The sequence below is a fragment of the Hemiscyllium ocellatum genome, chromosome 33 (assembly GCF_020745735.1).
Source record: "Hemiscyllium ocellatum isolate sHemOce1 chromosome 33, sHemOce1.pat.X.cur, whole genome shotgun sequence".
Lineage (NCBI taxonomy): Eukaryota > Metazoa > Chordata > Chondrichthyes > Orectolobiformes > Hemiscylliidae > Hemiscyllium > Hemiscyllium ocellatum.
In genome coordinates this window covers 6,226,713-6,253,627 of record NC_083433.1, presented here as the reverse complement: position 1 = coordinate 6,253,627, position 26,915 = coordinate 6,226,713, and the positions used below count along the sequence as shown (strand labels likewise).

Sequence of the window (26,915 nt, the reverse complement as noted above, 5' to 3'; positions counted from 1 at the left end):
GGATGGGGGCTGAGGGGTACATCAGGTCCACCAATAGCTGTGGGCGGTGGTGGGGGGGTGGTGTCTGGGGTATTCAGGGGGTCAGAGGGTCATGGGGTAAGGGTAGGTTCAAAGGGACTATGGAGTGGTCAGTGTACGCAGGTCAGGGAGGGTCACAGAGGTCAGGATGGGGTCAAGTGTGTCAGGGGTGTGGGTGTACTCAGGTTGGGAAGTTCAGAGGGTTCAGGTGGGATTGGGGTCAGGGAGACAGTGTACTCAGGTTGGGGTTTCCAGGGGGTCAGAGGGTCATGGGCGTAAGCATAGGGTCAAGGGGACCATGGAGGGGTCAGTGTACTCAGGTCGAGGGTGGTCAAGGGGTCTTGGTGCACTCAGGTTGAGCAGGTTGAGGGTATGATTGTATGCAGATCGGGGGAGTTTGAGGGATCCGGGAGATCACAAGGCATCGAAGTGGGTGGGGGGGGTATAACTTGTACTCAGTCAGGAGTAGCCCTGGGGTCAGTGACCTCTGTCTTGTCCCTCAGTGGAAGTAATGTCATTGAAGAACGCAAGTGGGGAAGGGGTAGGGGAGGATGCAAGATGATCTTGAATAGACGTGAAAGTGGAGCAATCCTATCTGCATGGAGGACCAGGGGTGAGGGACAGAGTGATCATTTCTTGCTGTTAACTCCTACGTTTATACGTTGCTGGAAATAAATTGCATGGGGATGTGGAGTCTTAGACAGGAATGAAGTTCAGTATGAGCAAGGAGAGTTAAATGTTAAACCTTTCTCCACACGATGGCTCAATGGTTAGCACTGCTGCCTCACAGCACCAGGGTCCAAGGTTCGATTCCAGCCTCAGGTGACTGTCTGTGTGGAGTTTGCACATTCTCCCCATGTCTGCGTGGGTTTGCTCCGGTTTCCTCCCACAATCCAAAGACGTGCAGGTCAGGGTGAATTGGCCCTTAATGTTTAAGGATGTGTAGGTTAGGTGCAACAGTCAGGGGTAAATATAGGATAGTAGGGGAATGGGTGTGGGTGGTTTGCTCTTCGGAGGGTTAGTGTGGACTCGTTGGGCCGAAGGGCCTGTTTTCACATTGTAGGGATTCTATACTATGTGGTGTGAGTGTGTTCCCAGTCAGGGGCACACTAACCTGAGTGTCCCTACATTCCCCCTTCTCCTGTAGCTGCCACTCTCCACCCAGCTGTGGACAGACAGCTTACAGGAAGCATCAGCAGTGAGGTGGTCTGGTGGCTCAGTGGTTAGCACTGCTGCCTCACAGCATCAGGGACCCAGGTTCGATTCAAGCCTCAGCTACTGTCTGTGTGGAGTTTGCATGTTATCCCTGTGTCTGTGTGGGTTATCTCTGGGTGCTCCAGTTTCCTCCCACTGTCCAAAGATGTGCAGGCAAAACTGAGGACTGCAGATGCTGGAAACCAGAGTTTAGATTAGAATGGTGTTGGAAAAGCACAGCAGGTCAGGCAGCATCTGAGGAGCAGAAAAGTTGACATTTGCAGAAAAAAAGCCCTTCATCAGGTAGATTGACCGTGGGATATGCAGGGTTATAGGGTAGGGGTGAGTCTGAATGGGTTGCTTTCGGAGAATTGGCGTGGACTCAATGACTCCCACTATAGGGATGCTGCTGTGCCCTTTATTACTGTCTGACCTGACGCAGGCATACACTCAATGGGCTGAAGGGCCTGTGCTTGTACTTGTAGATCTCTATGACTCATGATTGCCAGGGGTGATCTGGAACAGAATCCTGGAGGGTCTTCCTTGGGAGAGTAAGACTGTGGTCTGAGTGGAGCTGGGATGGGAAATGCTCCCAGTGTGAAGGAACGAAGAAAATCCAAAGTCCTCGAGGCACAGTAAAACGCTCCAGGAAACGATTGTGTCCATCTCCATAAACATGAAATCTATCATACCGTGATGATGATTCAGTGGCAGAGCTGGGCGTTGGTTTTAATTTTTTTTCTCATATTCTATCTGATCAGGAAACAGATTCTCAAGTATTGCTCCACCAACACCTTCCATTCATTGGAAACTAATTCCTAGACCATGGTTGAACATTAAACACAGTGTAACCCACTGCCAATTCTATAATCCTGCACTAAACTGTCTCACCCAAAGCTAAACATCTTGGGTAGAGATTCCGTTTAAACAATAACTACTTCCCAAGGATGAAGAACCTATGATGTGGTCCTCTTTCGCAAAAGGTGGTGTGGACTGGTTGGGCTGAATGGCCTGCTTCCCCACTGTAGGGATTCTATGATTCAAAAGAATCAAGGAACCAAACAGCCCAGCCCCGCTCCTATTTCATACATCCCTTAGCTTTTCTCTCAGATGGTCATTAGTCTGAGAAATGTTGCTCCTCACTGTGGGAGGAGAGTTACTGAAGGTTGAGGGACGATCAGAGGAGCCAAGGCTGCCTTGCATCATGATCAGGAAGCAGTTCTTTGATTGTGTAAGGCCCACCCAGTACCATTTGCCTTATGGGTAAAGTTGGAGGCAGAATCAAGAGGCTGGAAAGGGAAGGAATCATCAAACCAGTCCAGGCTGTGGAATGGACAGCATGAAGCCCAATGGGTCGGGTCAATTTTGTAGGGATTTTAAACCAACGGTAAACTGCTTTTCCCAAATGGAAAATTACCCAGTCCCTCGCATAGAGGATTCATAAGCAAAGTTGTAGATGAGACATACGCTCTTGCAATTGTGGTGAGATGAGGACTCCCTGAAGTATTCCACAATTAATACCCACAAGGGTTAGTACCAATACACGAGATTGCCATGTGGGGTATTGTCAGCCTGTGCCATTTTTCAGCAGATGATGGAGAACGTTTTACAGGATCTACCCCAGATTGCCATTTATCTTGTCTCTATGACTCTATGACATGCTAATAACAGGGAAGAACAATAAGGAGAATTTAGAGAACTTGGACATAGTCCTTATGAGTTTCTCCCAGTGAAAAATGTGTGCTCCAGGCTCCCCAACTGACCTACTAAGGCTACAGAGTTGTCAAGACTGGGTTACATCCCTTGGAATAGAAAATTAAGATGATCAAAAGTGCCTCACCTCCCATGTCTGTACCTCCTCCCAAAATCCAAAACATCACAATTTTCCACATTATATTCCAATGGCCAAGGTTTTGCCCATTGTCTTAATCTGCTTCTTGTCCTCTGCAGACTGTGTTTTTATTTTGTCTCCTTCCCTTTTTAAATAAAAGGTCTGTTGGCAGTTTTCTAAATGCTCTGGAACTCTCCAGAATCTAAAGATTCTTGGAAGATTACGACAATTGTGTCCGTTATCTCTGTTGCTAATTCCTTTAATATCCTGGGATGCATCCCAACAGTTGCACTGGACTTATCAGTCTTTAGCCTTATTTATTTCCCTAGCACTTTTTTCTGTAGTGATAATTTTATGTTTATTTCCTCTCTTCCTTTTGCCCCCAGCCCATTCAGTAATTTTGGCATGGTATTAGTGTCTTGTACCGTTAAAACTGAAGCAATGTATTTATTCAACTCCCCTGCAATGTTTGGTTCTCCTAAATATGTTTCCAAGTCAGGACGGTGAGGGGCTTGGAGGGGAACTTGCAGGGGGTGGGGTTCCCATGTATCTGCTGCCCTTGTCCTTCGAGGTGGAAGTGGTCATGGGTTTGGAAGGTGCTGTCTGAGGATCTTTGGTGAATTTCTGCAGTGCGTCTTGTAGAGAGTACACCAAGCTGCTAGAGTGTCAGTGGTGTGGGGAGTGGTTTGCAAATGTGTCAATCAAGTCATAGGCAGTGTCAAGTTTGCTGAATGTAGTTGGAGCTGCACTCATCCAGGCAAGTGGTGAGTATTCCATCACAGTCCTGACTCATGCCTTTTAGGTGAGCTTTGGGGAGTCAGAAGGTGAGTTACTTGCTGCAGTATGCCTAGTCTCTGATCTACTCTTGTAGCCATTATATTTATGTCCAGTTGAGCTTCTGGTCAATGGTAATCTCCCAGGATGTTGATAGTGGGGGATTCAGTGGTGGTAATACCACTGAATGTCGAGGGGTAGTGATTAGATTGCCTCTTATTGGAGATGGTCATTGCCTGGCATTTGTGTGGTGTGAATGTTACTTGACACTTTTCAGGCTAAGCCTGGATATTGTCCAGATCTTGTTGCATCTGGACAGGGACTGCTTCAGTATCTGAGGAATCACAAATGGCACTGACTTTGTGCAACCATCAGCAAATATCCCCATTTCTGACCTTTATGATGGAGGGAAAGTCATCGATGAAGATGGCTGAGCCTAGGACACTACTCTGAGGAACTCCTGCAGAAATCTCTTGGACCTGAGATGACTGACCTCCAGTACTCACCACCATCTTCCTCTGTGCCAGATATGACTCTAACCAGTGGAGAGTTTGCCCCCGATACCCATTGATTCCAGCTTCGCAAGGTCTCCTTGATGTCACACTCGATTAAATGTTGCCTTGATGTCAACAACTGTCACTCTCACCTCACAACGAGGTCATTCTGCTTTAACGTGGGTTTTGTCAACACAAACTCACTGTCATACAAACTTTTAAAACGTGTATAAGCTGTAACGCGGGTACATCACCAATACTTTAAGCTGTTTTTACGCGTGATTTTTCTATAACACAAGGTTTCACAAGGACGCGACCATTGCATTATAGAAAAACTACCTGTATTGTTCTTCAAAATCAATTTGACTACAATCTATGAATCCTTCCTCGTGGCTATCTGTCAATTTGACACAACCCCAATCTACTAGAAAATTAAAGTGCCCCATCGTTAATGTACTGCCTTTGATACATGTCCTCATTATTTCCTAATTTATTCTCAGTCCTACAGCACAATTGCTGTTTGGGGTTTATAGGCTATTCCTACCAGTTTCTTCTTCCTCTTTTTATTACTTATCTTCGAGGAGAAAGTGAGGACTGCTGATGCTGGAGATCAGAGCTGAAAATGTGTTCCTGAAGAAGGGCTCATGCCCGAAATGTCGATTCTCCTGCTTCCTGGATGCTGCCTGACCTGCTGCGCTTTTCCAGCAACACATTTTCAGCTATTACTTATCATCACCCATACTGATTCCACATCTTCTGATTAAGATCATTTCTTGCTATTGTACTTATTCCATCCTATACCAACAATGTACCTCACCACCCTATCCTTCTGAAAATTCACATATTCCTGAATTTTTAGTTCCCAGCTTAGATCCCCTTGTAATCATGCCTCCATAAAGACTAATGGATTGTACCCATTTATGTGCATTTGTGCAATGAATACTCTTGCTTTGTTTCAAATGCTGTGCTCATTCAATTAAAGAGGCATTAATTTTGCCTTTTTAAAATCATTTTTCCTCCTTGATCCTTATTCTGCTTTTCTTGTCCCTTTCTGTCATAATCTGACTATTGTTATTCAAATACTTGTGCTGTACAGTTGTCATATTGCCTTGTTTCAAAGCCTACATTTCCCTTGTCCCCCTCTCTCTCTCTCCCTCTAATTAGCTGATTCATATGGGAACAGTTCACATACATTGGAACACATCTGCATACATCTATTCCAGGTGTGATCTCACCAAGCCCTGTACAAAAACAGTAAGACTTCCCTATTTCCGAGTTCACCTCCCTGCAATAAAGGCCAAGATACCAAATCCCTTCCCAAGTGCTTACAGTACCTGCCTGTTTACTCCCATTGAGTGGGTTACAAGGAGACCCAGAACCCTTTGTACACCCACAATTCCCATGGAAGACTGGAGATGGTGTTGTGGAAGTTGAGGATGTGTTTAAAGGGTGCAGTTTTTGCACAGGATTGTGGTTTGTTTTGGTGGTGAGTATAGAAGCCTCAATATTTACATCTTAGCTTTTGATCTGTAACTCTGAGGGCCACACTGAATGCTGTGAACCAGTGACTCAGAAAAGAGTCAGAGAGCCATTGAGTTTTCACAGTGCAGAATGAGGCCAATCAGCCCATCTTATCCATGCTGATCATCAAACATCCAAAAAATATAAGAACAGCTTTAGGACCATTCATCCTATTCAGTCTGCTCCACCATTCTATCACGGCTGACATGTTTCTCAACCCCATCCTCCTGCCTTCTCCTTGTAATCTCTGATCCCCCTTACTAGTCAAACTATCTATCCCTGTCTTAAATTACTTGTCCTCCACAGAATGAGTTCCACAGAATCATCACCCTCTAGCAGAAGAAATTCCTCCCCATCTCAGTTCTAAAGGGTTGTCCCCTCAGTCTGAGGCAGTGCCCTCAGATCCTTGTCTCTCATACTGTTGGAAACATCTTCTCCACATCCACTTCATCCAGTCCTCTTGGTATTCTGTAAGTTTCAAAGCAATTCAATTCCAATTTCCAACACTTGGCTTTGCATGTTAACACCCTTCAAGGACACATATTATTACTTCCTAAATGTCTTGAGGGTTCTTGCCTCTTTAAGTAGGTTGTTCCAGATTCCTACCACCTTCTGGAATCCTTACAGTGTGGAAACAGGTCATTCGGCCTATTGAGTCCACACTGACCCTCCAGAGAGCTCCCACCCACATATCCTATCCTGTAACCCTGCATCTCCCATGGCTAATCCACCCAGCCTGCACATCCCCAGACACAATGGGGCATCTTTGGACTGTGGGAGGGGATTGGAGGGGACATGGGGACACAGGGAGAAGATGTGTAAGCCCCACACAGGCTGAGGGTGGAATTGAATCAACTCTGGTGCTGTGAGGCAGCTGTGCTAAGCACTGAGCCAGCTTCCAGGCTGGAAAACAATTCTCAACTCTCCTCTAAACCCCTTACTCTTTACCTTATAATGGGAAGCGGTGTTTGGAAGGGTTAACCCCTGTGCAGGGTATTGGTAAAACTGCAAGACAGAGGGGACACCTCTTCCAGGTGAGATGCGTGAGATTTTCAATGGGAAGACGTGAGGCAAAAGGATGGTAACTCTCACACCGCCAGTGGTTGGAGTGTGTAGGGGAGATGAAGCATAATCTGATAGGATATGTGGATGGAATCAACATTAGAGTGGTGCTGGAAATACACAGCGGGTAGCATCCAGGAATATCGACGTTTCGGGCAGAAGCCCTTCATCAGGAATGGTGAAGAGCACCTGCCTGAAACACTGATTTTCCTGCTGTACTTTTCCAGCACCACTCTAATCTTGACTCTGAGTTCCAGCATCTGCAGTCCTCACCTTCGCCTAGGTAAGTGGGATGTTCTTCGGAGGGTTGGTGTGAACTCGATGGGCCGAATGGCCTGTTTCCCCCACTGTAGGGATTCTTGAAGGTGCTGGGAAACTGGAACAACCGACCTAAGAGGGTGGTAGAGGCAAGAACCATCAATACATTTAGGGAGTAACAATAAGATGACACCTGTATTTGAATTTCACTAAAAGCCCTAGCACCTCAGAAGCCTGTGTGTGTGTGTGACTTAATAGAAACTTGTTCCCATCTGAATCAGTTGGGGGGGGGGGGGGGTTGGGGTGTAAATCTGTGTGGAACAGATTCAGCAAGAACACACACATACACAAGAGGATGTGAAATGAAACTCACTGCGCGATTCACTGGGGAGCGTGTGTCTATACAGCCCTCGCTAAAGCCCTAGGGCAGTACATGTAAAACAGGGCACATTAGTCCCAGACGCTGTTAGCTCGCGTTTACAAAAACCAAACAGCAAGGTCTCACTTCCTCATTTGCTCACAGCGATTGCTAACGGGCGAAGTCCAGGACCAGGATTTGCTCAGTTCCTGTAACCCCCCCTCCACCCCTCCTCCTGCTCTAGCTGGGGCTTCAGGGAGAATGAAGCCAGTGGCCAGGCGCTGTCAGAGGGTCCCCACCCGCAGGTAGTGAGTCCTGACCCTCGGGCTGCCATGGCTCACTCTCACCAGGGACTGCTCATCTTGTTGGCTCTGTTCTCCCCCAGCTGGGTAAGTCAAGGTCTCTCTCACACACCTCACAGCCTCGCGGTTTTAACTCGGACTGAAATGCTTTCAGGGCGAGATGAGTCTGGTGGAGTCTGTAGATTTTGCAAAGCACAGGTCTGGGGGGCGGGAGAGTGACAGAGAGAAAGAATATGACAGAAAGAGGGAGAGTGTGTTAGAGGGAGAGAGACAGAGAGAGGGATTGTGACAGAGAGAAAGAAAGTATGTTACAGGGACAGAGAGACAGAGAGTATGACAGAGACAGAGGGAGAGTGTGATAGAGAGAGAGCGACAGATAGAGAGTGAGGGAGAGTGTGACAGAGAGATGGAGAGTGTGACAGAGAGATTTTGACAGTGTTAGAAAGAAGGGAGTGGAACAGAATGACGGGTAGAGAGCATGCGACAGAGAGGGGGAGTGTGACAGAGAGGGAGCTACAGAAAGAGGGAGTGACAGAGACAACGTAAGACAGAGAGAGAGAGGGAGAGTGTGACAGAGAGAGTGACAGAGAGAGGGAGGGAGAGTGTGACAGAGAGAGTGACAGAGAGAGAGGGAGAGAGTGTGACAGAGAGAGGGAGAGAGTGTGGCAGAGAGAGGGAGAGTGTGACAGAGGAGGGAAGGAGAGAGTGACAGAGAGAGAGGGAAATTGTGACAGAGAGGGAGGACAAGAGTGACAGAGAGGGAGGGAGAGAGTGACAGACAGAGAGGGCAAGTGTGACCGAGAGAGCATGTGACAGAGAGAAGGAGAGGGTGACAGAGAGGGAGGGAGAGAGTGACCGAGAGGGAGGGAAAGTGTGACAGAGAGGGAGGGCGAGTGTGACAGAGAGGGAGGGAAAGAGTGACAGACAGAGCGGGCAAGTGTGACCGAGAGAGCATGTGACAGAGAGAAGGAGAGGGTGACAGAGAGGGAGGGAGAGAGTGACCGAGAGGGAGGGAAAGTGTGACAGAGAGGGAGGGAGAGTGTGACAGAGAGGGAGAGAGTGACAGAGAGGGAGGGAGAGAGTGACAGACAGAGCGGGCAAGTGTGACAGAGAGAGCCTGTGACAGAGTGAGGGAGAGTGTGACAGAGAGGGAGTGAGAGAGTGACCGAGAGGGAGTGACCGAGAGGGAGGGAGAGTGTGACAGAGAGAGCATGTGACAGAGAGGGGGAGAGTGTGACAGAGAGGGAAGGAGAGTGTGACAGAGAGGGAAGGAGAGTGTGACAGAGATGGAGGACGAGAGTGACAGAGAGGGAGGGAGAGAGTGACTGAGAGGGAGGGAAAGTGTGACAGAGAGGGAGGGCGAGTGTGACAGAGAGGGAGGGAAAGAGTGACAGACAGAGCGGGCAAGTGTGACAGAGAGAGCATGTGACAGAGAGAGGGAGAGTGTGACAGAGAGAGCATGTGACAGAGAGAGGGAGAGTGTGACAGAGAGGGAGGGAGAGAGTGACCGAGAGGGAGGGAGAGTGTGACAGAGTGAGGGAGAGTTTGACAGAGAGATGGAGAGTGTGACAGAGAGATTTTGACAGTGTTAGAAAGAAGGGAGTGTAACAGAATGACGGTAGAGAGCATGCGACAGAGAGGGGGAGTGTGACAGAGAGGGAGCTACAGAAAGAGGGAGTGACAGAGACAACGTAAGACAGAGAGAGAGGGGAAGAGTGTGACAGAGAGAGGGAGGGAGCGTGTGACAGAGAGGGAGGGAGAGTGTGACAGAGAGAGTGACAGAGAGAGAGGGATAGAGTGTGACAGAGAGAGAGGGAGAGTGTGACAGAGGAGGGAAGGAGAGAGTGAGAGAGAGAGAGGGAAATTGTGACAGAGAGGGAAGGAGAGTGTGACAGAGATGGAGGACGAGAGTGACAGAGAGGGAGGGAGAGAGTGACTGAGAGGGAGGGAAAGTGTGACAGAGAGGGAGGGCGAGTGTGACAGAGAGGGAGGGAAAGAGTGACAGACAGAGCGGGCAAGTGTGACAGAGAGAGCATGTGACAGAGAGAGGGAGAGTGTGACAGAGAGGGAGTGAGAGAGTGACCGAGAGGGAGTGACCGAGAGGGAGGGAGAGTGTGACAGAGAGAGTATGTGACAGAGAGAGGGAGAGTGTGACAGAGAGGGAGGGAGAGAGTGACCGAGAGGGAGGGAGAGTGTGACAGAGTGAGGGAGAGTTTGACAGAGAGATGGAGAGTGTGACAGAGAGATTTTGACAGTGTTAGAAAGAAGGGAGTGTAACAGAATGATGGTAGAGAGCATGCGACAGAGAGGGGGAGTGTGACAGAGAGGGAGCTACAGAAAGAGGGAGTGACAGAGACAACGTAAGACAGAGAGAGAGGGGAAGAGTGTGACAGAGAGAGGGAGGGAGCGTGTGACAGAGAGGGAGGGAGAGTGTGACAGAGAGAGTGACAGAGAGAGAGGGATAGAGTGTGACAGAGAGAGAGGGAGAGTGTGACAGAGGAGGGAAGGAGAGAGTGAGAGAGAGAGAGGGAAATTGTGACAGAGAGGGAAGGAGAGTGTGACAGAGATGGAGGACGAGAGTGACAGAGAGGGAGGGAGACAGTGACCGAGAGGGAGGGAAAGTGTGACAGAGAGGGAGGGCGAGTGTGACAGAGAGGGAGGGAAAGAGTGACAGACAGAGCGGGCAAGTGTGACAGAGAGAGCATGTGACAGAGAGAGGGAGAGTGTGACAGAGAGGGAGTGAGAGAGTGACCGAGAGGGAGTGACCGAGAGGGAGGGAGAGTGTGACAGAGAGAGCATGTGACAGAGAGAGGGAGAGTGTGACAGAGAGGGAGGGAGAGAGTGACCGAGAGGGAGGGAGAGTGTGACAGAGTGAGGGAGAGTTTGACAGAGAGATGGAGAGTGTGACAGAGAGATTTTGACAGTGTTAGAAAGAAGGGAGTGTAACAGAATGACGGTAGAGAGCATGCGACAGAGAGGGGGAGTGTGACAGAGAGGGAGCTACAGAAAGAGGGAGTGACAGAGACAACGTAAGACAGAGAGAGAGGGGAAGAGTGTGATAGAGAGAGGGAGGGAGCGTGTGACAGAGAGGGAGGGAGAGTGTGACAGAGAGAGTGACAGAGAGAGAGGGATAGAGTGTGACAGAGAGAGAGGGAGAGTGTGACAGAGGAGGGAAGGAGAGAGTGAGAGAGAGAGAGGGGAATTGTGACAGAGAGGGAAGGAGAGTGTGACAGAGATGGAGGACGAGAGTGACAGAGAGGGAGGGAGAGAGTGACCGAGAGGGAGGGAAAGTGTGACAGAGAGGGAGGGCGAGTGTGACAGAGAGGGAGGGAAAGAGTGACAGACAGAGCGGGCAAGTGTGACATAGAGAGCATGTGACAGAGAGAGGGAGAGTGTGACAGAGAGGGAGTGAGAGAGTGACCGAGAGGGAGTGACCGAGAGGGAGGGAGAGTGTGACAGAGAGAGCATGTGACAGAGAGGGGGAGAGTGTGACAGAGAGGGAAGGAGAGTGTGACAGAGAGGGAGGACGAGAGTGACAGAGAGGGAGGGAGAGAGTGACTGAGAGGGAGGGAAAGTGTGACAGAGAGGGAGGGCGAGTGTGACAGAGAGGGAGGGAAAGAGTGACAGACAGAGCGGGCAAGTGTGACAGAGAGAGCATGTGACAGAGAGAGGGAGAGTGTGACAGAGAGGGAGTGAGAGAGTGACCGAGAGGGAGTGACCGAGAGGGAGGGAGAGTGTGACAGAGAGAGCATGTGACAGAGAGAGGGAGAGTGTGACAGAGAGGGAGGGAGAGAGTGACCGAGAGGGAGGGAGAGTGTGACAGAGTGAGGGAGAGTTTGACAGAGAGATGGAGAGTGTGACAGAGAGATTTTGACAGTGTTAGAAAGAAGGGAGTGTAACAGAATGACGGTAGAGAGCATGCGACAGAGAGGGGGAGTGTGACAGAGAGGGAGCTACAGAAAGAGGGAGTGACAGAGACAACGTAAGACAGAGAGAGAGGGGAAGAGTGTGACAGAGAGAGGGAGGGAGCGTGTGACAGAGAGGGAGGGAGAGTGTGACAGAGAGAGTGACAGAGAGAGAGGGATAGAGTGTGACAGAGAGAGAGGGAGAGTGTGACAGAGGAGGGAAGGAGAGAGTGAGAGAGAGAGAGGGAAATTGTGACAGAGAGGGAAGGAGAGTGTGACAGAGATGGAGGACGAGAGTGACAGAGAGGGAGGGAGAGAGTGACCGAGAGGGAGGGAAAGTGTGACAGAGAGGGAGGGCGAGTGTGACAGAGAGGGAGGGAAAGAGTGACAGACAGAGCGGGCAAGTGTGACAGAGAGAGCATGTGACAGAGAGAGGGAGAGTGTGACAGAGAGGGAGTGAGAGAGTGACCGAGAGGGAGTGACCGAGAGGGAGGGAGAGTGTGACAGAGAGAGCATGTGACAGAGAGAGGGAGAGTGTGACAGAGAGGGAGGGAGAGAGTGACCGAGAGGGAGGGAGAGTGTGACAGAGTGAGGGAGAGTTTGACAGAGAGATTTTGACAGTGTTAGAAAGAAGGGAGTGTAACAGAATGACGGTAGAGAGCATGCGACAGAGAGGGGGAGTGTGACAGAGAGGGAGCTACAGAAAGAGGGAGTGACAGAGACAACGTAAGACAGAGAGAGAGAGAGAGAGAGGGAGAGTGTGACAGAGAGAGGGAGGGAGAGAGTGTAATAGAGAGAGTGACAGAGAGAGAGAGTGTGACAGAGAGAGAGGGAGAGAGTGTGACAGAGGAGGGAAGGAGGGTGTGACAGAGAGGGAGGGAGAGAGTGACAGACAGAGCGGGTAAGTGTGGCAGAGAGAGAATGTGACACAGAGAGGGAGAGTGTGACAGAGAGTGACAGAGAGAGAGGGAGTGACAGACAGAGCGGGCAAGTGTGACAGAGAGAGGGAGGGTGTGACAGAGAGAGAGAGTGTGTGTGACAGAGAGAGAGGGAGAGTGATAGAGAGAGGGAGAGTGAAAGAGAAAGAGGGAGAGTGTGACAGAGAGAGGGAGAGTGAAAGAAAGAGGGTGAGTGTGACAGAGAGAGGCACAGTGTGACAGAGAGAGAGGGAGAGTGTGACAGAGAGCTGGGATTGTGACAGAGTGTTAGAAAGAAGGGGATGTAACAGATTGATAGAGAACATGTGACAGAGAGGAAGAGTGTGACAGAGAGAGAGCTACAGAAAGAGGGAGTGGCAGAGACAACATGAGACAAAGAGGAAGGCAGAGTGTGACAGAGAGAGAGGGAGAGTGTGACAGAGGGGAGACCGAGCGACAGAAAAGGAGAGTGTGGCAGAAAGAGTGAAGGAAATGACAAGTGTGATTATTTGACAGAGAGAATGAGAGACTGACAGAGATGGGGAAATGTGTGACAAAGAGTGGTGAATATGACTGGAAGAGAGAGAGAATGTGACAGAAAGAAGGGGAGATAGAGAACAGGATGAAAGAGAGAGATAGAAAGATAGGCGTAGATAGTGAGATGGTGTGACAAAAAGAGAGAGTGTGACAGAGAGGAGAGAAGTTGTGAAGAGGCAAAAAGATACATAAGAGTGTGAACGGGGACACGGAGTCTGATAGAGAGAGGGGGCAGTGAGAGAGAGGGGGGGCAGTGTGAGAGAGAGGGGGCAGTGAGAGAGAGGGGGGGCAGTGTGAGAGAGAGGGGGCAGTGAGAGAGAGGGGGGGCAGTGAGAGAGGGGGCTGTGAGAGAGAGGGGGCTGTGAGAGAGGGGGCTGTGAGAGAGAGAGGGGGCAGTGAGAGAGAGGGGGGGCAGTGAGAGAGGGGGCTGTGAGAGAGAGGGGGCTGTGAGAGAGAGGGTGTGAGTGTGAGAGAGAGAGAGGGTCAGTGTGAGAGAAAGGGTGGGAGTGTGAGAGAAAGGGTGGGAGTGTGAGAGAGAGGGGTAGTGTGAGAGAGAGGAGGGAGTGTGAGAGAGAGGAGGGAGTGTGAGAGAGAGGGGGGCAGTGTGAGAGAGAGAGGGGTCAATGTGAGAGAAGGGGGAGTGTGAGAGAGGGGGGAGTGTGAGAGAGAGGGGGGTCAATGTGAGAGAAGGGGGAGTGTGAGAGAGGGGGGAGTGTGAGAGAGAGGGGGGTCAATGTGAGAGAAGGGGGAGTGTGAGAGAGGGGGGAGTGTGAGAGAGAGGGGGCAGTGGGGGGGCAGTGTGAGAGAGAGGGGGGAGTGTGAGAGAGAGGGGGCAGTGGGGGGGGCAGTGTGAGAGAGAGGAGGCAGTGTGAGTGATGGGGGACAGTATGAGAGAGAGGGGCAGTGTGGGGGCAGTGTGAGAGGGGGCAGTGTCGGGCAGTGTGAGAGAGAGGGTGGGAGTGTGAGAGAGACGGGGGAAGTGTGAGTGATAGGGTGGCAGTGTGAGAGAGAGGAACAGTGTGAGAGAGAGAGGGGGCAGTGTGAGAGAGAGGGGGCAGTGTGTGAGAGAGAGAGGGGCAGTGTGAGAGAGAGGGGGGCAGTGTGAGGGGGGTGTGAGAGGGGGGCAGTGTGAGTGAGAGAGAGGGGCAGTGTGAGAGAAGGGTGCAGTGTGAGAGAGAGAGGGGGGCAGTGTGAGAGAGGGGGTCAGTGTGAGAGAGGAGGGAATGTGAGAGAGAGGGGCAGTGGGGGGCAGTGGGAGCCAGTGCGGGGGCAGTGTGAGAGAGGGGGGAGTGTGAGAGAGGGGGCAGTGGTGGGGGCAGTGTGAGAGAGGGGGCAGTGTGAGAGAGAGGGGCAGTGTGAGTGAGAGGGGGGCAGTATGAGAGAGATGGGGGCAGTGTGTGAGAGGGGGGACAGTGTGTGAGAGAGGGAGCAAGTGACAAAGGGGGGAGAGAGTGTGAGGGAGGGGGCAGTGTGTGAGAGAGAGGGGGCAGTGTGAGTGAGAGGGGACAGTGGGGGGGCAGTGTGAGTGAGAGGAGGGCAGTGTGAGAGAGAGGGGGCAATGTGAGAGAGAGGGGGCAGTGTCGGGGGGGCAGTGTGAGAGAGGGGGCAGTGAGTGAGAGAGAGGGGGGCAGTGTGAGTGAGAGGGGACGGTAGGGGGGCAGTGTGAGAGAGTGGGAGCAAATGACAAAGGGAGGAAGAGTGTGAGAGAGAGGAGCAAGTGACTGGGCGGGTGGGGGGGGGGAATGTGACAGATAGGGGGAGTGTGTGAGACAGGATGTGGTTTGATTTACTTTAAACATTTTAGCACGATGAAGAATTTATTGCTGGAGTCAGTGAGGACCTTTCTGAATCTACTCTGCAATGAATGTGAAGCATTGACCGTAACAATGACATGGGGGTTGTGGAGGGAGTTCCTGATCTAATTGACTCTTGGTGTAAGAGGGAAGTGTGAGCAGTAGCTCGAGGTGTGTGTGAGACTGGTGAGAAAGTAATTAAATAGAAACAGTTGATCTCAACAAGCTATGATTAATATCGAGCAATTTCCTCTCAGTGACCAACGCGGTCATATTGACTGATGTGAAAATAATGGGTGTGGTTTCTTTGTTAGCTATTCTGCAGGACTGAGAAACTTTTAACAAACAAACAATAACTGATAAGAGAACTACCATTTTCACGCAGCAAGTGGTTAGGAGCTGGACTGCCTGAGAGTGTGGTCGGGACAGGTTCAGGCAAGGTATTCCAAGCGGAGTTAGACTGATATGTGGAAAGGATGAGCGCGTGGGGTTACAGGAAGAGTGACACTGAGTGAAATACTGATTTGGAGAGCGTCAGTAAACACGATGGGCCGAATAGCCTTCCTTGATACTGTAACTCTGTGAAGTGCAAATTTTTGGGAAGAACGTGAAGCTCACAAAGTTTGACATTGCTTCCTGATAAGATGGTAGTCAGCTGTACTTGAACTGATGTCAAATAAGGAATTTGGTTTTGGTGTTGGTTTGTCGAAGCCAAATAACTCCATTTAGTTCAGAGCAACCCCCTGGAGACTCCTCTCACCATTGGGAAACCGGCCTGGTCGCTCTTACTGGGATAATTTTACCAACAGACTGAGAACTGTTCACAATGCCTCAGAAATTCTGTGTTTTTTTCAATTATTCTTGGGATGTCTGGGGCTGTTTTCCCTGGAACGTCGGAGGCTAAGGGGTGACCTTATAGAGGATTATCAAATCATGAGAGGCATGGAAGGGGTAAATAGGCAAGGGCTTTTCCCTGAGGTGGGGTAGTCCAGAACTAGAGGGCATAGGTTTAGGGTGAAAGGGGAAAGATATAAAAGGGACCTAAGGGGCAATGTTTTCACACAGAGGATGGTGTCTGTATGGAATGAACTGCCAGTGGAAGTGGTACAATGACATTTAAAAGGCATCTGGATGGGTATCTGAATAGGAAGGTTTAGAGGGATCTGGGTCAAATGCTGACAAATGAGATTAGATTAATTTAGGATGTTGTGGTTCTGTTCACCGAGCTGGAAGTTTTTGTTGCAAACGTTTCGTCCCCTGGCTAGGCGACATCATGATGATGTCGCCTAGCCAGGGGACGAACATTTGCAACAAAAACTTCCAGCTCGGCGAACAGAACCACAACAACGAGCACCCGAGCTACAAATCTTCGCACAAACCTTGAATTAATTTAGGATATCTGGATGGCATGGACGAGTTAGACTGAAGGGTCTGTTTCCATGCTGTGCATCCTGATGATTCCATGTGGCCATTGTTGGAGGGCCAGTATTTATTGTCCATCCCTGATCACCCGGAGGTCGGTTCAGAGACAGCCACATTGCTGAGGATCTGGAGACACATGTAGGCCAGACTGGGCAGGGTTGGCAGATTTCCTCTTCCAAATGGCATTAATGAGCCCAATGGGATATTACAACAATTGACTGTAGTTATATGGTCACCATTACACCAACATTGCATTCTAGATTTTTATGGAATTCAAATTTTGACATCCACAATAGTGGGATTCATACTCGTCCCCCAGAACATTAGTGTAGGGGTCCAGATTACTGTACCTACAGCACAGAAAAGACCCTTTGGCCCATCAAGCCCATGCCGACCTATCTACACTAATCCCACTTCTCAGCATTTGGCTTCACTTGCGATGACATTTCAAGTAGTTGAAAGTGCAGGAGTAGACCATTACGGTCTCACCTGATTCTGACATGCGCTGAGATCTACTCCATAAACATTAGCCGTGATTGGAAAACAGCCCAGATTAACAAGAATGACACCGACATCAAGGTGTTAGACTGTGATGAGAGATTGCACATGTTAGGGCTTTATCTCTAGAATATAGAAGCTTAACGGTTGATCTGATCAAAGTCATTGAGATACCAACAGGAAAGGACAGGGTAGATATAGACAAACTATTCCCACTGGTTAGAGAATTCAAGAACGAGGGGCACTGTCTGAGAATGAGGACGGGACCGTTCAGGAAAGATAATAGGAAGCATTCTCCACACAAAGGGTGGAAGAGGTTTAGACCCTCTTCCACAAATTGCAATGGATACAGGGTCAGTTATTAATGTTAAATTTGAGATGGATCCATTTTTGTTAAGTGAAGGGATTAAGGGATACAGGCCAGAAGCAGGTATATGGAGTTAGGCTTCAAACATGATCTCATTGACCATAAGGTATTGGAGCAGAATTAGGCCATTTGGCCTATTGAGTCTGCTCTGTCATTCGATCATCTGTTTCTCCTCGGATGCTGCCTGACCGACTGTGCTTTGCCAGCACCACTCTAATCTAGACTCTGATTTCCAGCATCTGCAGTCCTCACTTTTGCCCATCTGTTTCTCAACCCTATTTCCTGCCTTCTTGCTGTCATTGATCCCCTTGCCAATTAAGAATGTGTGTCTTGAATGGTGGAACCCCTGAGGGGCTGAATGTCCTATTTCTGTTCATATAAAATAGATAGGCAGCGCAAATGGCCCGCATTGATTTTAAGAAGCAAAGTCAGAATATAACTGGTCTGAAACTACCCACAAAGCATTTTCCTCTGTGAAAGAGGAAGCTTTTGAAGATTGCATCAGTTTGTTCTGGTGGTGACTGAATAAACACTGTTTAGGAGTGACCGAAAGATACTCAAACCTTAGTGGGAGCCATGCACAAGTCAGTCATGCTTTCTCCCTCGACACCAAAGCAGAAACATCCCTCCTCTCCATTACCCTCACACCCAGTCCCCCAGGTAGCTACGATGGTTGCCAGTGTGAGGTCAATGCGGGCACATCCGCCTTATCAGTGGGGACAGAAGCTGAGACATCTACCGGGGGGTAACGTAATCTCCTTGAATGTGACAGAATTACCTAGCGAGAAAGCAATAAACCCAGAACCATGAGGAACTGAAACTTCAAAAAAAATCGCCAAAAATCTAAAATTAGCTGTAGAAGCTATGAACAATTCACAGGAGGGTTTTGGTGACCAGTCAAGGGCTAGATTCAGCTGGGAGCTGGGAGTTGTGTAGATTTAGAGTCGCTTTTGTTGGCACAGACTGGAAGAGGTGAAAGGCTTTTCTGCATTGTGTGATTTACAATGTGATGGGTTTCAGGCAGTGGGGTTTCTTGGCAATCAATGATCTTTTCTGACAGAAGAAAACTTCTTGTCAGAAATAGAGATTTCTGGCAATAGCTTACAATCTACTTCCTCAAATGTTGTACATACTTCCTGTTACATTGTCACCAGCACAGTTTATCGATAAAGCCCGTTTTGCTGTAAAATCACTGTACTTTGGGACAACCTCACAGGGAATCTGAAAATTATTTTACATTGCAACCATTCAGTCATCATGATACTAACACACGATATTATATGTTAGGGATCCAGATCATCAAATAGAACATAGAACAATACCGCACAGAACAGGCCCTTTGGCTCTCGATGTTGTGCCGACCTGTGAACTAATCTCAGTTTGTCCCCCTACACTATCCCAAAATCGCACATGTGCTTATCTAAGGATTATTTAACTCTCTCTAATGTGGCTGAGTTGACTACATTAGCAGGTAGTACATTCCACACCCATACCACTCCCTGAGTAAAGAACCTGCCTCTGACACCTCCCCTCAATTTGTAGTTATGCCACCTCGTACGCGCCATCATCCTAGGAAAAAGACTTTCACTGTCTCTCCTATCTAATCCTCGGATCATCATGGAACATTATAAAAGGAGTCACCAGCTCATCTCTGCAACAGCAACTCCTCCATGGTGGAGTAGGAGGGAGGCAATAGCCTAATGTTATTATTGCTGGACTGTTAATCCAGAGACCTAGGTAATCTTGGTTCAAATCCCACCATGGCAAATGGTGGAATTTGAATTCAATAAGAATCTGGAATTAAGAGTATAACGATGATCATGAATTCATGTTGTTGGAAGAATTCATCCAGTTCACTAGTTCAGGGAAGGAAACTGCCTTCCTTACTGGTCTGGCCTACATGTGACTCCTGACCCATAGCCATGTGGGTGACTCTTAGCTGCTCTCTGGGCAATTAGGGGCAGGCAATAAATGCTGCCTAGGCAGTGACACTCTCATCCTGTGAGTGAATTAAGAAAAAAAGTCCAACTAACCTGCTCTTTACCTCCAGGCCTGTAACTTTATTTTCTCTTTCGGGATAAATTTAGTTCTTTTTTGAAGGCCTTGGTTGAATCTGCCTCCTCCACACCAGACCCTCACCACTTACTATTGAGGAACTTTCATATATTAATTCACAGGATGTAGATGTCACTGGCTAGGCATGATTTTATGGCCCGTTACCTAATTACCCAAAAGACAGTTCAGAGTTGACCACATCGTTGTGTGCTGAAAAATTCTTCAGGAATTCCTGAAGAAGGGCTCATGCCCGAAGCGTCAATTCCCCTGCTCCTTGGATGCTGCCTGACCTGCTGCGCTTTTCCAGCAACACGTTTTCAGCTCTGATCTCCAGCATCTGCAGTCCTCACTTCTTCCCTTCCACAGCGTTGTGTGTCTGGCATCACATGCAGGAGGGAAGATTTCCTTCCCGCAAGGACATTGGTGAGCCTAATGGTTTCTTTTAACAGCAATGCCAATTGCTGGAGAAATTCTGCAGGACTGGCGGCGTCTGTGGAGAAAGAGTTCATGTTTTGAATCTGGTGACCTTTCATCGGAACTCATGACGAAGAGTCACCGCACCCGAAACGTTAACTCTGCTTTCCTCACATAAACGCTGTCAGATTTGCTGAGTTTTGCTAGCAATTTCAGTTTTTGTTTCAGATTTCCAGCGTCTGCAGTTTTGCATTATGTTAGGATTTTAAACTATAATTAACAGTGATTACAGAGCGGCTCTTGGGCCAGCTACTCTGTTCCACTTTTGTTTTTAGTCACGGAACTCAGATCTCACCATCAGCCTTGAGGATGGGGTTTGAAACCATGCTCACAGAGCATTAGCTAACAGCTCGATTACTAGACTAGAGACATTAACACTACCACCACCACCCACCAAGGCTTTGTTTGACGTTGTCTTTGCTTCATATTTTATCCTTTCATGGGATAAAGGTGTGGTTGGCTGAGCCTAGTATTTACTATACGTTCCCAGTTGCCCTTTGAGAAAGTGGGAGTGAGCTGCCTTCTTGAACTGCTGCTGTCCATGTGCTGTAGGTAGATCCACAATGCCCTTAGGGAGGAAATTCCAGGATTTTGACCCAGTGACATTGGAAAAGCGGTGATGTGTTTCCAAATCTAGATGGTGAGTGGGTTGGAGGGGAACTCGCAAGAAGTGGTGTTCCCATGTATCTGCTGCCCTTGTCCTTCCAAGTTGTTGTGGGTTTGGAAGGTGTTGTCTAGAGATCTTTGGTGTATTTCTACAGTGCATCTTGTAGATAGTACACACTGCTGCTACTGAGTGAATGTTTGTGGATCTAGTGACAGTTAATTCTGCTGCTTTGAACTGGATGGCATTGAGCTTCTTGAGCACTATTGGGGCTGCCCCCATCCAAGCAAGTGGGAAGTATTCTGTCACAATCCTAACTTGTGCCTTGTAGATGGTGGACAGACTTTGGGGAGTCAGGAGGTGAGTTACATGCCACAGTATTCCTAGTCTCTGGTCTTTTCTCATAGCGACTGTGTTTACATGGCTGGTCCAACTCTGTTTCTGGATATTGATAGCAGTGAGTTCAGTCATTGAATGTCAAGGAGGCAATTGCCTTAACGCACTGACCTCTGGTTCTCTGTCCTTCCAACATGAAGCAGTTTTCCTATCTACTTTGTCCAATCCCTCATCATTTTGAACATCTCTATCGAAACTTGCTTTAATCTTTTCTCTCCTGAAGTCCTGAGTGTTATGTTCTCTTAAGTGTTGTCCTTTAAATGAAATTGATTTGTAAGATAACAGGGATCCGCTTGATAAACCGCCCTGTACTCTGACCTGATGAGACACTGGGCTCTGTGGGTCTCCAGAGGTCCACTTCAGCAATACTGAGGTCCCAGCTAGGGACTTCCTTCAAATTGTGCAGCACAAGAGGTGGCCCTTCAGCCCTTCAAGCCTGCTATGATATATGATGCTTTTCGAAACTAAAAACCTTCTGTCTCTACATAGTTCATATCCTTTTATTCCTTGCCTATTGCTCTATCTGTCAAGATGCTTCTTAAATGTTCCTATTATATCTGCTTTTACCCCCTCCACTGGGAGTACCTTCTAGTCACTTGTCACCTGCTGTGTAATACACTTGCCTATAACATCTTCTTTAAGCTTTGCCCCTTTTAACTTAAACCTATATCCGCTAGTAATTGCCGTTTCTACCCTCCAACTATCCATTCTATCATGTCTCTCATAATTTTGCAAACTTCTATGAGATCACCCCTTCAGCTCTGATGTCCAAATGAAAACAAATCGGTTCTTTCAATCTCTCCCTTCAAACCAGGTAACAACCTGGTAAATCTTTCCTATATCCCCTCCAAAGACTCCACATCCTTCTGCTAGTGTGGCGACCAGAATGTGTACGCAATATTCCAAGTTAAAAATCACACAACACCAGATTATAGTCTAATAGGTTTAATTGGAAGCACACTAGCTTCCAATTAAACCTGTTGGACTATAACCTGGTGTTGTGTGATTTTTAACTTTGTACACCCCAGTCCAACACCGGCATCTCCAAATCATGAGCAATATTCCAAACGAGGCTTAACTAAAGTTCTATATGTCTTGCCAATTTTTGTACTCCATGCCCCAATTGATAAAGGCAAACATGCCATATGCTTTCCTGAGGTCTTTATCCACTTGTGTTTGTCATCAAATGGCACAAAACCATCCTCAATTTCAGGATGTCCACAGTACTTTACAACAAGCAATGATATAGTCAAGCGATGTGGTTAGTCATGAGGTAATTTTTTTTTTCTTTTTGTTATGTTGAGGGATAGATAACTGTTGACCAGGACGTTGAGGGGAAACTCCCTCGTTCTTTTTAGAAATAATGCCAATGGAGCCTTACACCCAGCTGAGGAGGAAGAGCTAAGGCAAAATGCTGAGGAGGCTGGAAATCTGAAATAAAAATAGAAAGATGCTGGAGAAGCTCAACAGGTCTGGCAGTGTCTGTAGACAGAGAAACAGAGTTCACATTTCGAGTCAGGGTTAGGGTTGGGGTCAGGGTTAGGGTCAGGGTCAGGGTTAGGGTTAGGGTTAGGGTTAAGGATAGGGTTAGGGTTAGGGATAGGGTTAGGGTTAGGGTTATGGATAGGGTTGGGGGGGAGGGGGTAAGGGGGGGGAGGGTTCCTCAAAAGAGAGGTGCAGAACCTCTGTTTAAGGCGTCATCTGAAAAATGCTGCCTTTGGAGTGTAGCTTAGATTTGCATTCCGGTCTTAGAATGGGGCATGATACTGACCAGAGAATACCTGGTATAACTAGTTCACTAATGACAGAAAATCATAAAATACCTTCAGCATGGAAGCAGGCCATTCAGCCCATACCTTCCCTCCAAAGAGCATCCCACCCTGCCCCACTCCATCCCTGTAATCCCGCATTTCCCATGGTTAATCCACCTAGCCTCTTCATCCCTGGACACTTTAGCACAGCCATTCCACCCTAACCTGCACATCTTTGGACAGTGTGAAGAAACCAGAGCACCCGGTGGAAACTCACTCAGACACTGGGAGAGCGTGCAAACTTCACACCAACAGTCACTCAGAGCGTGGAATTTAACCCGAGTCCCTAGTGCTGGGAGGCAGCTGTGCTAACCACTGAGCCACTGGGCTGCTCTGTGGAGAGAGAATCAGAGTTAATGTTTCAAAGTTTGAAATAAGTCTTCTTTACCAGACCTGCTGAGTTCCCCCAGTGCTTCCTGTTTTTATTTCAGGCTTCCAGCAGTTCCTTGCTTTGATAAGGGCAAAGAAATCAGCCCAGCCTGGTCTCCACATGATTTGAGAGTGTGTTGCTGGAAAAGCACAGCAGGTTAGGCAGCATCCAAAGAGCAGGAAAATCGACGTTTCAGGCATAAGCCCTTCATTCCTGATGAAGGGCTCTGGCCCAAAACATCGATTCTCCTGCTCCTTGGATGCTGCCTGACCTGCTGTGCTTTTCCAGCAACACACTCTCAACTCTGATCTCCAGCATCTGCAGACCTCACTGTCTCCTGGTCTCCACATGAGGCGTAGCCCCAGCGAGTTATTTCCGGACTGCCCTCTGTGACGGTCTAGTGTACCGCTGAGTTCAAGAGCAATTAGTCATGAGCAGTGAGTCTGCTGGGGAAAAACGAAAGAAAGTTCTCTCCCAACGGCAGGCCCCAAAAGGTTGAAAGCAGAACACGGAGCCTCACTGATATGAAAGTGTCTGATGATGTTATTCACATTCACACACAATGTTAGCCATAGCTACCAATAGCCGCTGCCGAGGATAAAGCCACCAGTGAGAAACTCGGCCCATGAATGTCATTTATTTTTTTACCTGAAGGTGGGATTTGCCCTCTGGGTCTCTTTAGCAGTTTGGCTTTACCCTGGCCTCCTGCACACCCATCACTTGCATCAAGACCCTCAGTAGCACGATCCCTTCACACCCCCACTCCCTCAACCACATCGGTTGTTGGGATGTGCCTTGACCTTTTTTTTGGTTTAAAATATAACCCAAAGTGTAGACAAGGCCACCACTTCCTGCCGCCGCCAACAGTCCTCCAATACCCCTGACTGTCCCACACTGACAAGAACCTGGGGACAGTCACTGGGAAGATGTCTGTGATCTTTCCTGCCTGAGCCCAGTATCACTGAGATGATGCTGGCATCCAAACTGAGGTGGCTGAGCAACTCCAGACTTGGAATCAGTTCCAGGTCTGTATGAGTGTGTGCAACACCAGGTGATGCCTTTAAGTTCCTTGACTATGGAGACGCAGGTAGCCAGCTTAGTGAAGAAGGCATTTAGTAGGCTTGCCTTTATTAGTCAGTGCTTTGAGTGTAGGAGTGGGATGTTATATTACGACTGTACAGGATATTGGTTAGGCCACTTTTGGAATACTGCATTAAATTCTGGTCTCCCTGCTATAGGAAAGATGTAAGATTAGACAGGGTACAGAAAAGATTTACAAGGATGCTGCCAGGGTTGGACGGTTTGAGTTACAGGAGAGGCTAGGGCTATTTTCCCTGGAGCATTGGAGGCTGAGGGGTGACCTTATAGAGGTTTATAAAATCATGAGGGATATGGATAGGGTGATTAGCCAAGGCCTTTTCTCTGGGGTGGGGGAGTCCAGAACTAGAGGCATGGGTTTATGGTGAGAGGGGCAATATATGAAAGGGATCTAAGCGGAAACGTTTTCACACAGAGGGTGGTACGTGTATGGAATGAGTTGCCAAAGGATGTGGTGGGGGATGGTACAATTACAAAATTTAAAAGGTATCTGGATGAGTATATGAATATGAGGGTTTAGAGGGATATGGGCCAGGTGCTGGCAAATGGGACTAGATTGGGTTAGGATGGGAAAAGACGAATTGAACCAAAGGGTCTGTTCCCGCACTGTACAATGCAATGACTCCAAGTTATCAGGAAGCTTTCTGTTAATCGTTAGCTTGTTTTATGAATCATCAGACTTCAGTCTCCCATCTACAATGCTGATTGAGATCATTCAAATTTGAACATCCTGAAACTCTATCACAGATATACAACCTTACGCTAATGGCACTGCCATTGTATTTTTATTATTTGTTTATTGGATGTGACCAATGAAGCATTCATTCCTCATGCCGAATTGACCTTGAGAAGGTGGTGGTGAGCTGTATTCCTGAACTGCTGCATCCATGGGATATAGGGACACGCCCACTACTATTCTTGTCAAGCTAATGGAATATTGGCCTTCATATCGAAGGGACCAGAGTACAAGGATGCAGAGGTTATACTGCAGTTATGCAAAACCCCAGGTTAGAACCTCACTGGAGCACAGTGAGCAGATCTGGACACCATGCCTTAGGAAGAATATGCTGGCCTTGGAGAGAGGACCACATCGCTTTACAAGAATGGAACCTGGATTTCAGCAATTAAGTTCCAAGTAGAGGTTATACAAATTAGACCAGTTTCCTCTGGAATTTCAAAGGCTAAGATCTGAATTGTAATAATCCCTACAGTGTGGAACAGGCCATTTGGTCCATCAGGTCCAAACCAACTCTCTGAAGGGCATCCACTTAATCCACTCCCTACCTTTACCCCAATCACCCTACATTTCCCATGGCCAATCCACATAACCTGCACAGCTTTGGACTGTGGGAGGACAACCACACAGACACAGGGAGAAGGTACAAAGTCCACACAGACAATGGCCCAAGGGTTGAATTGACCCCAGATCTCTACTGCTGTCAGGCAGCAGTGCTAACCACTTAACCACCATGTCTCCCCATAAGGAGGAGAGTCAAACGTAGCAAGGGCTCATCCAGAATTTGAACCCAGGATCTCTTTCCCTCCTTACATTTACCCAAAGTGAGAATCATTCCTCTAGACCAATGAGTCGACAGCTCAATTTGATCAAAGTCTTCAAGAAATTAGCAAGAAAAGACTGGTAGATAAAGACTAATTATTGCCACTGGTTGGGGATTCTAGAACTAGGGGACATAGTCTGAGAATGAGGGCCTGACCAATCCAGAGAGATGTTAGGAAGCACTGCTACACACAAAGGGTGGGAGAGGCTTGGAACTTTCTCCCACAAACAGCAGGATCAGTTGTCAATCTTACAGCTGAGATAGATACATTTTTATTAAGTGTAGGTATTGAGGGATTTGGGCCAAATGCAGAGTTAGGCCACAGCCTTGATCTCTTTGAATGGCAGATTATGCTCGATGTGCTGAATGGTCTGCTCCTGTTCCTTGGTCTTCCTCTATGATAGGAAGAGAGTTCCAGGATTTTGACCCAGTGACAGTGAAGGAACGGGTATGTATTTCCAGGCCAGGATGGTGAATGCCTTCACAAGAGAACTTGCCATGTGGATTTGGAAGGTGCTTTCAGAGGTGATGAGTTGCTTCAATAAACTTATACATTGCTAGTTTACAGTGATGGGGATAGTGGGAGGTTACAGTGATGGGGGTTAGTGGGAGATTACAGTGATGGGGATAGTGGGAGGTTACAGTGATGGGGGTTAGTGGGAGGTTACAATGAGTGGAGTTAGTGAGAGGTTACAGTGATGGGGAAGGTGAGAGGTTACAGTGATGGGGTTAGTGGGAGGTTACAGTGATGGGAGTTAGTGGGAGGTTACAGTGATGGGAGTTAGTGGGAGGTTACAGTGATGGGGATAGTGGGAGATCACAGTGATGGGGATAGTGGGAGGTTACAGTGATGGGGATTAGTGGGAGGTTACAGTGATGGGGATAGTGGGAGGTTACAGTGATGGGAGTTAGTGGGAGGTTACAGCGATGGGGATAGTGGGAGATCACAGTGATGGGGATAGTGGGTGGTTACAGTGATGGGGTTAGTGGGAGTTCACAGTTTTGGGGATAGTGGGAGGTTACAGTGATGGGGATAGTGGGAGGTTACAGTGATGGGGGTTAGTGAGAGTTCACAGTTTTGGGGATAGTGGGAGGTTACAGTGATGGGGATAGTGGGAGGTTTCAGTAATGGGAGTTAGTGGGAGGTTACAGTGATGGGGGTTAGTGGGTGGTTACAGTGATGGGGGTTAGTGGGAGTTCACAGTTTTGGGGATATTGGGAGGTTACTGGGATGGAACTTAGTGGGAGGTTACAGTGATGAGGATAGTGGGTGGGAGTTAGTGGGAGGTTACAGTGA

The 26,915-nt window shown here is 48.3% G+C and overlaps 1 protein-coding gene across 1 annotated transcript in view; it reads left to right on the top strand.

The window, feature by feature from the left end:
• The first annotated feature begins 7,799 nt into the window (after positions 1 to 7,799).
• LOC132831420 (receptor-type tyrosine-protein phosphatase H-like) overlaps positions 7,800 to 26,915 on the top strand; it is a 107,152-nt gene continuing 88,036 nt past the window's right edge. Inside the window, exon 1 of the mRNA XM_060849561.1 lies at positions 7,800 to 7,899. Within this exon, the coding sequence (XP_060705544.1) occupies positions 7,843 to 7,899 (57 nt within the window). The 5' untranslated portion in view covers positions 7,800 to 7,842. The remainder of the gene's footprint in view (positions 7,900 to 26,915) is intronic.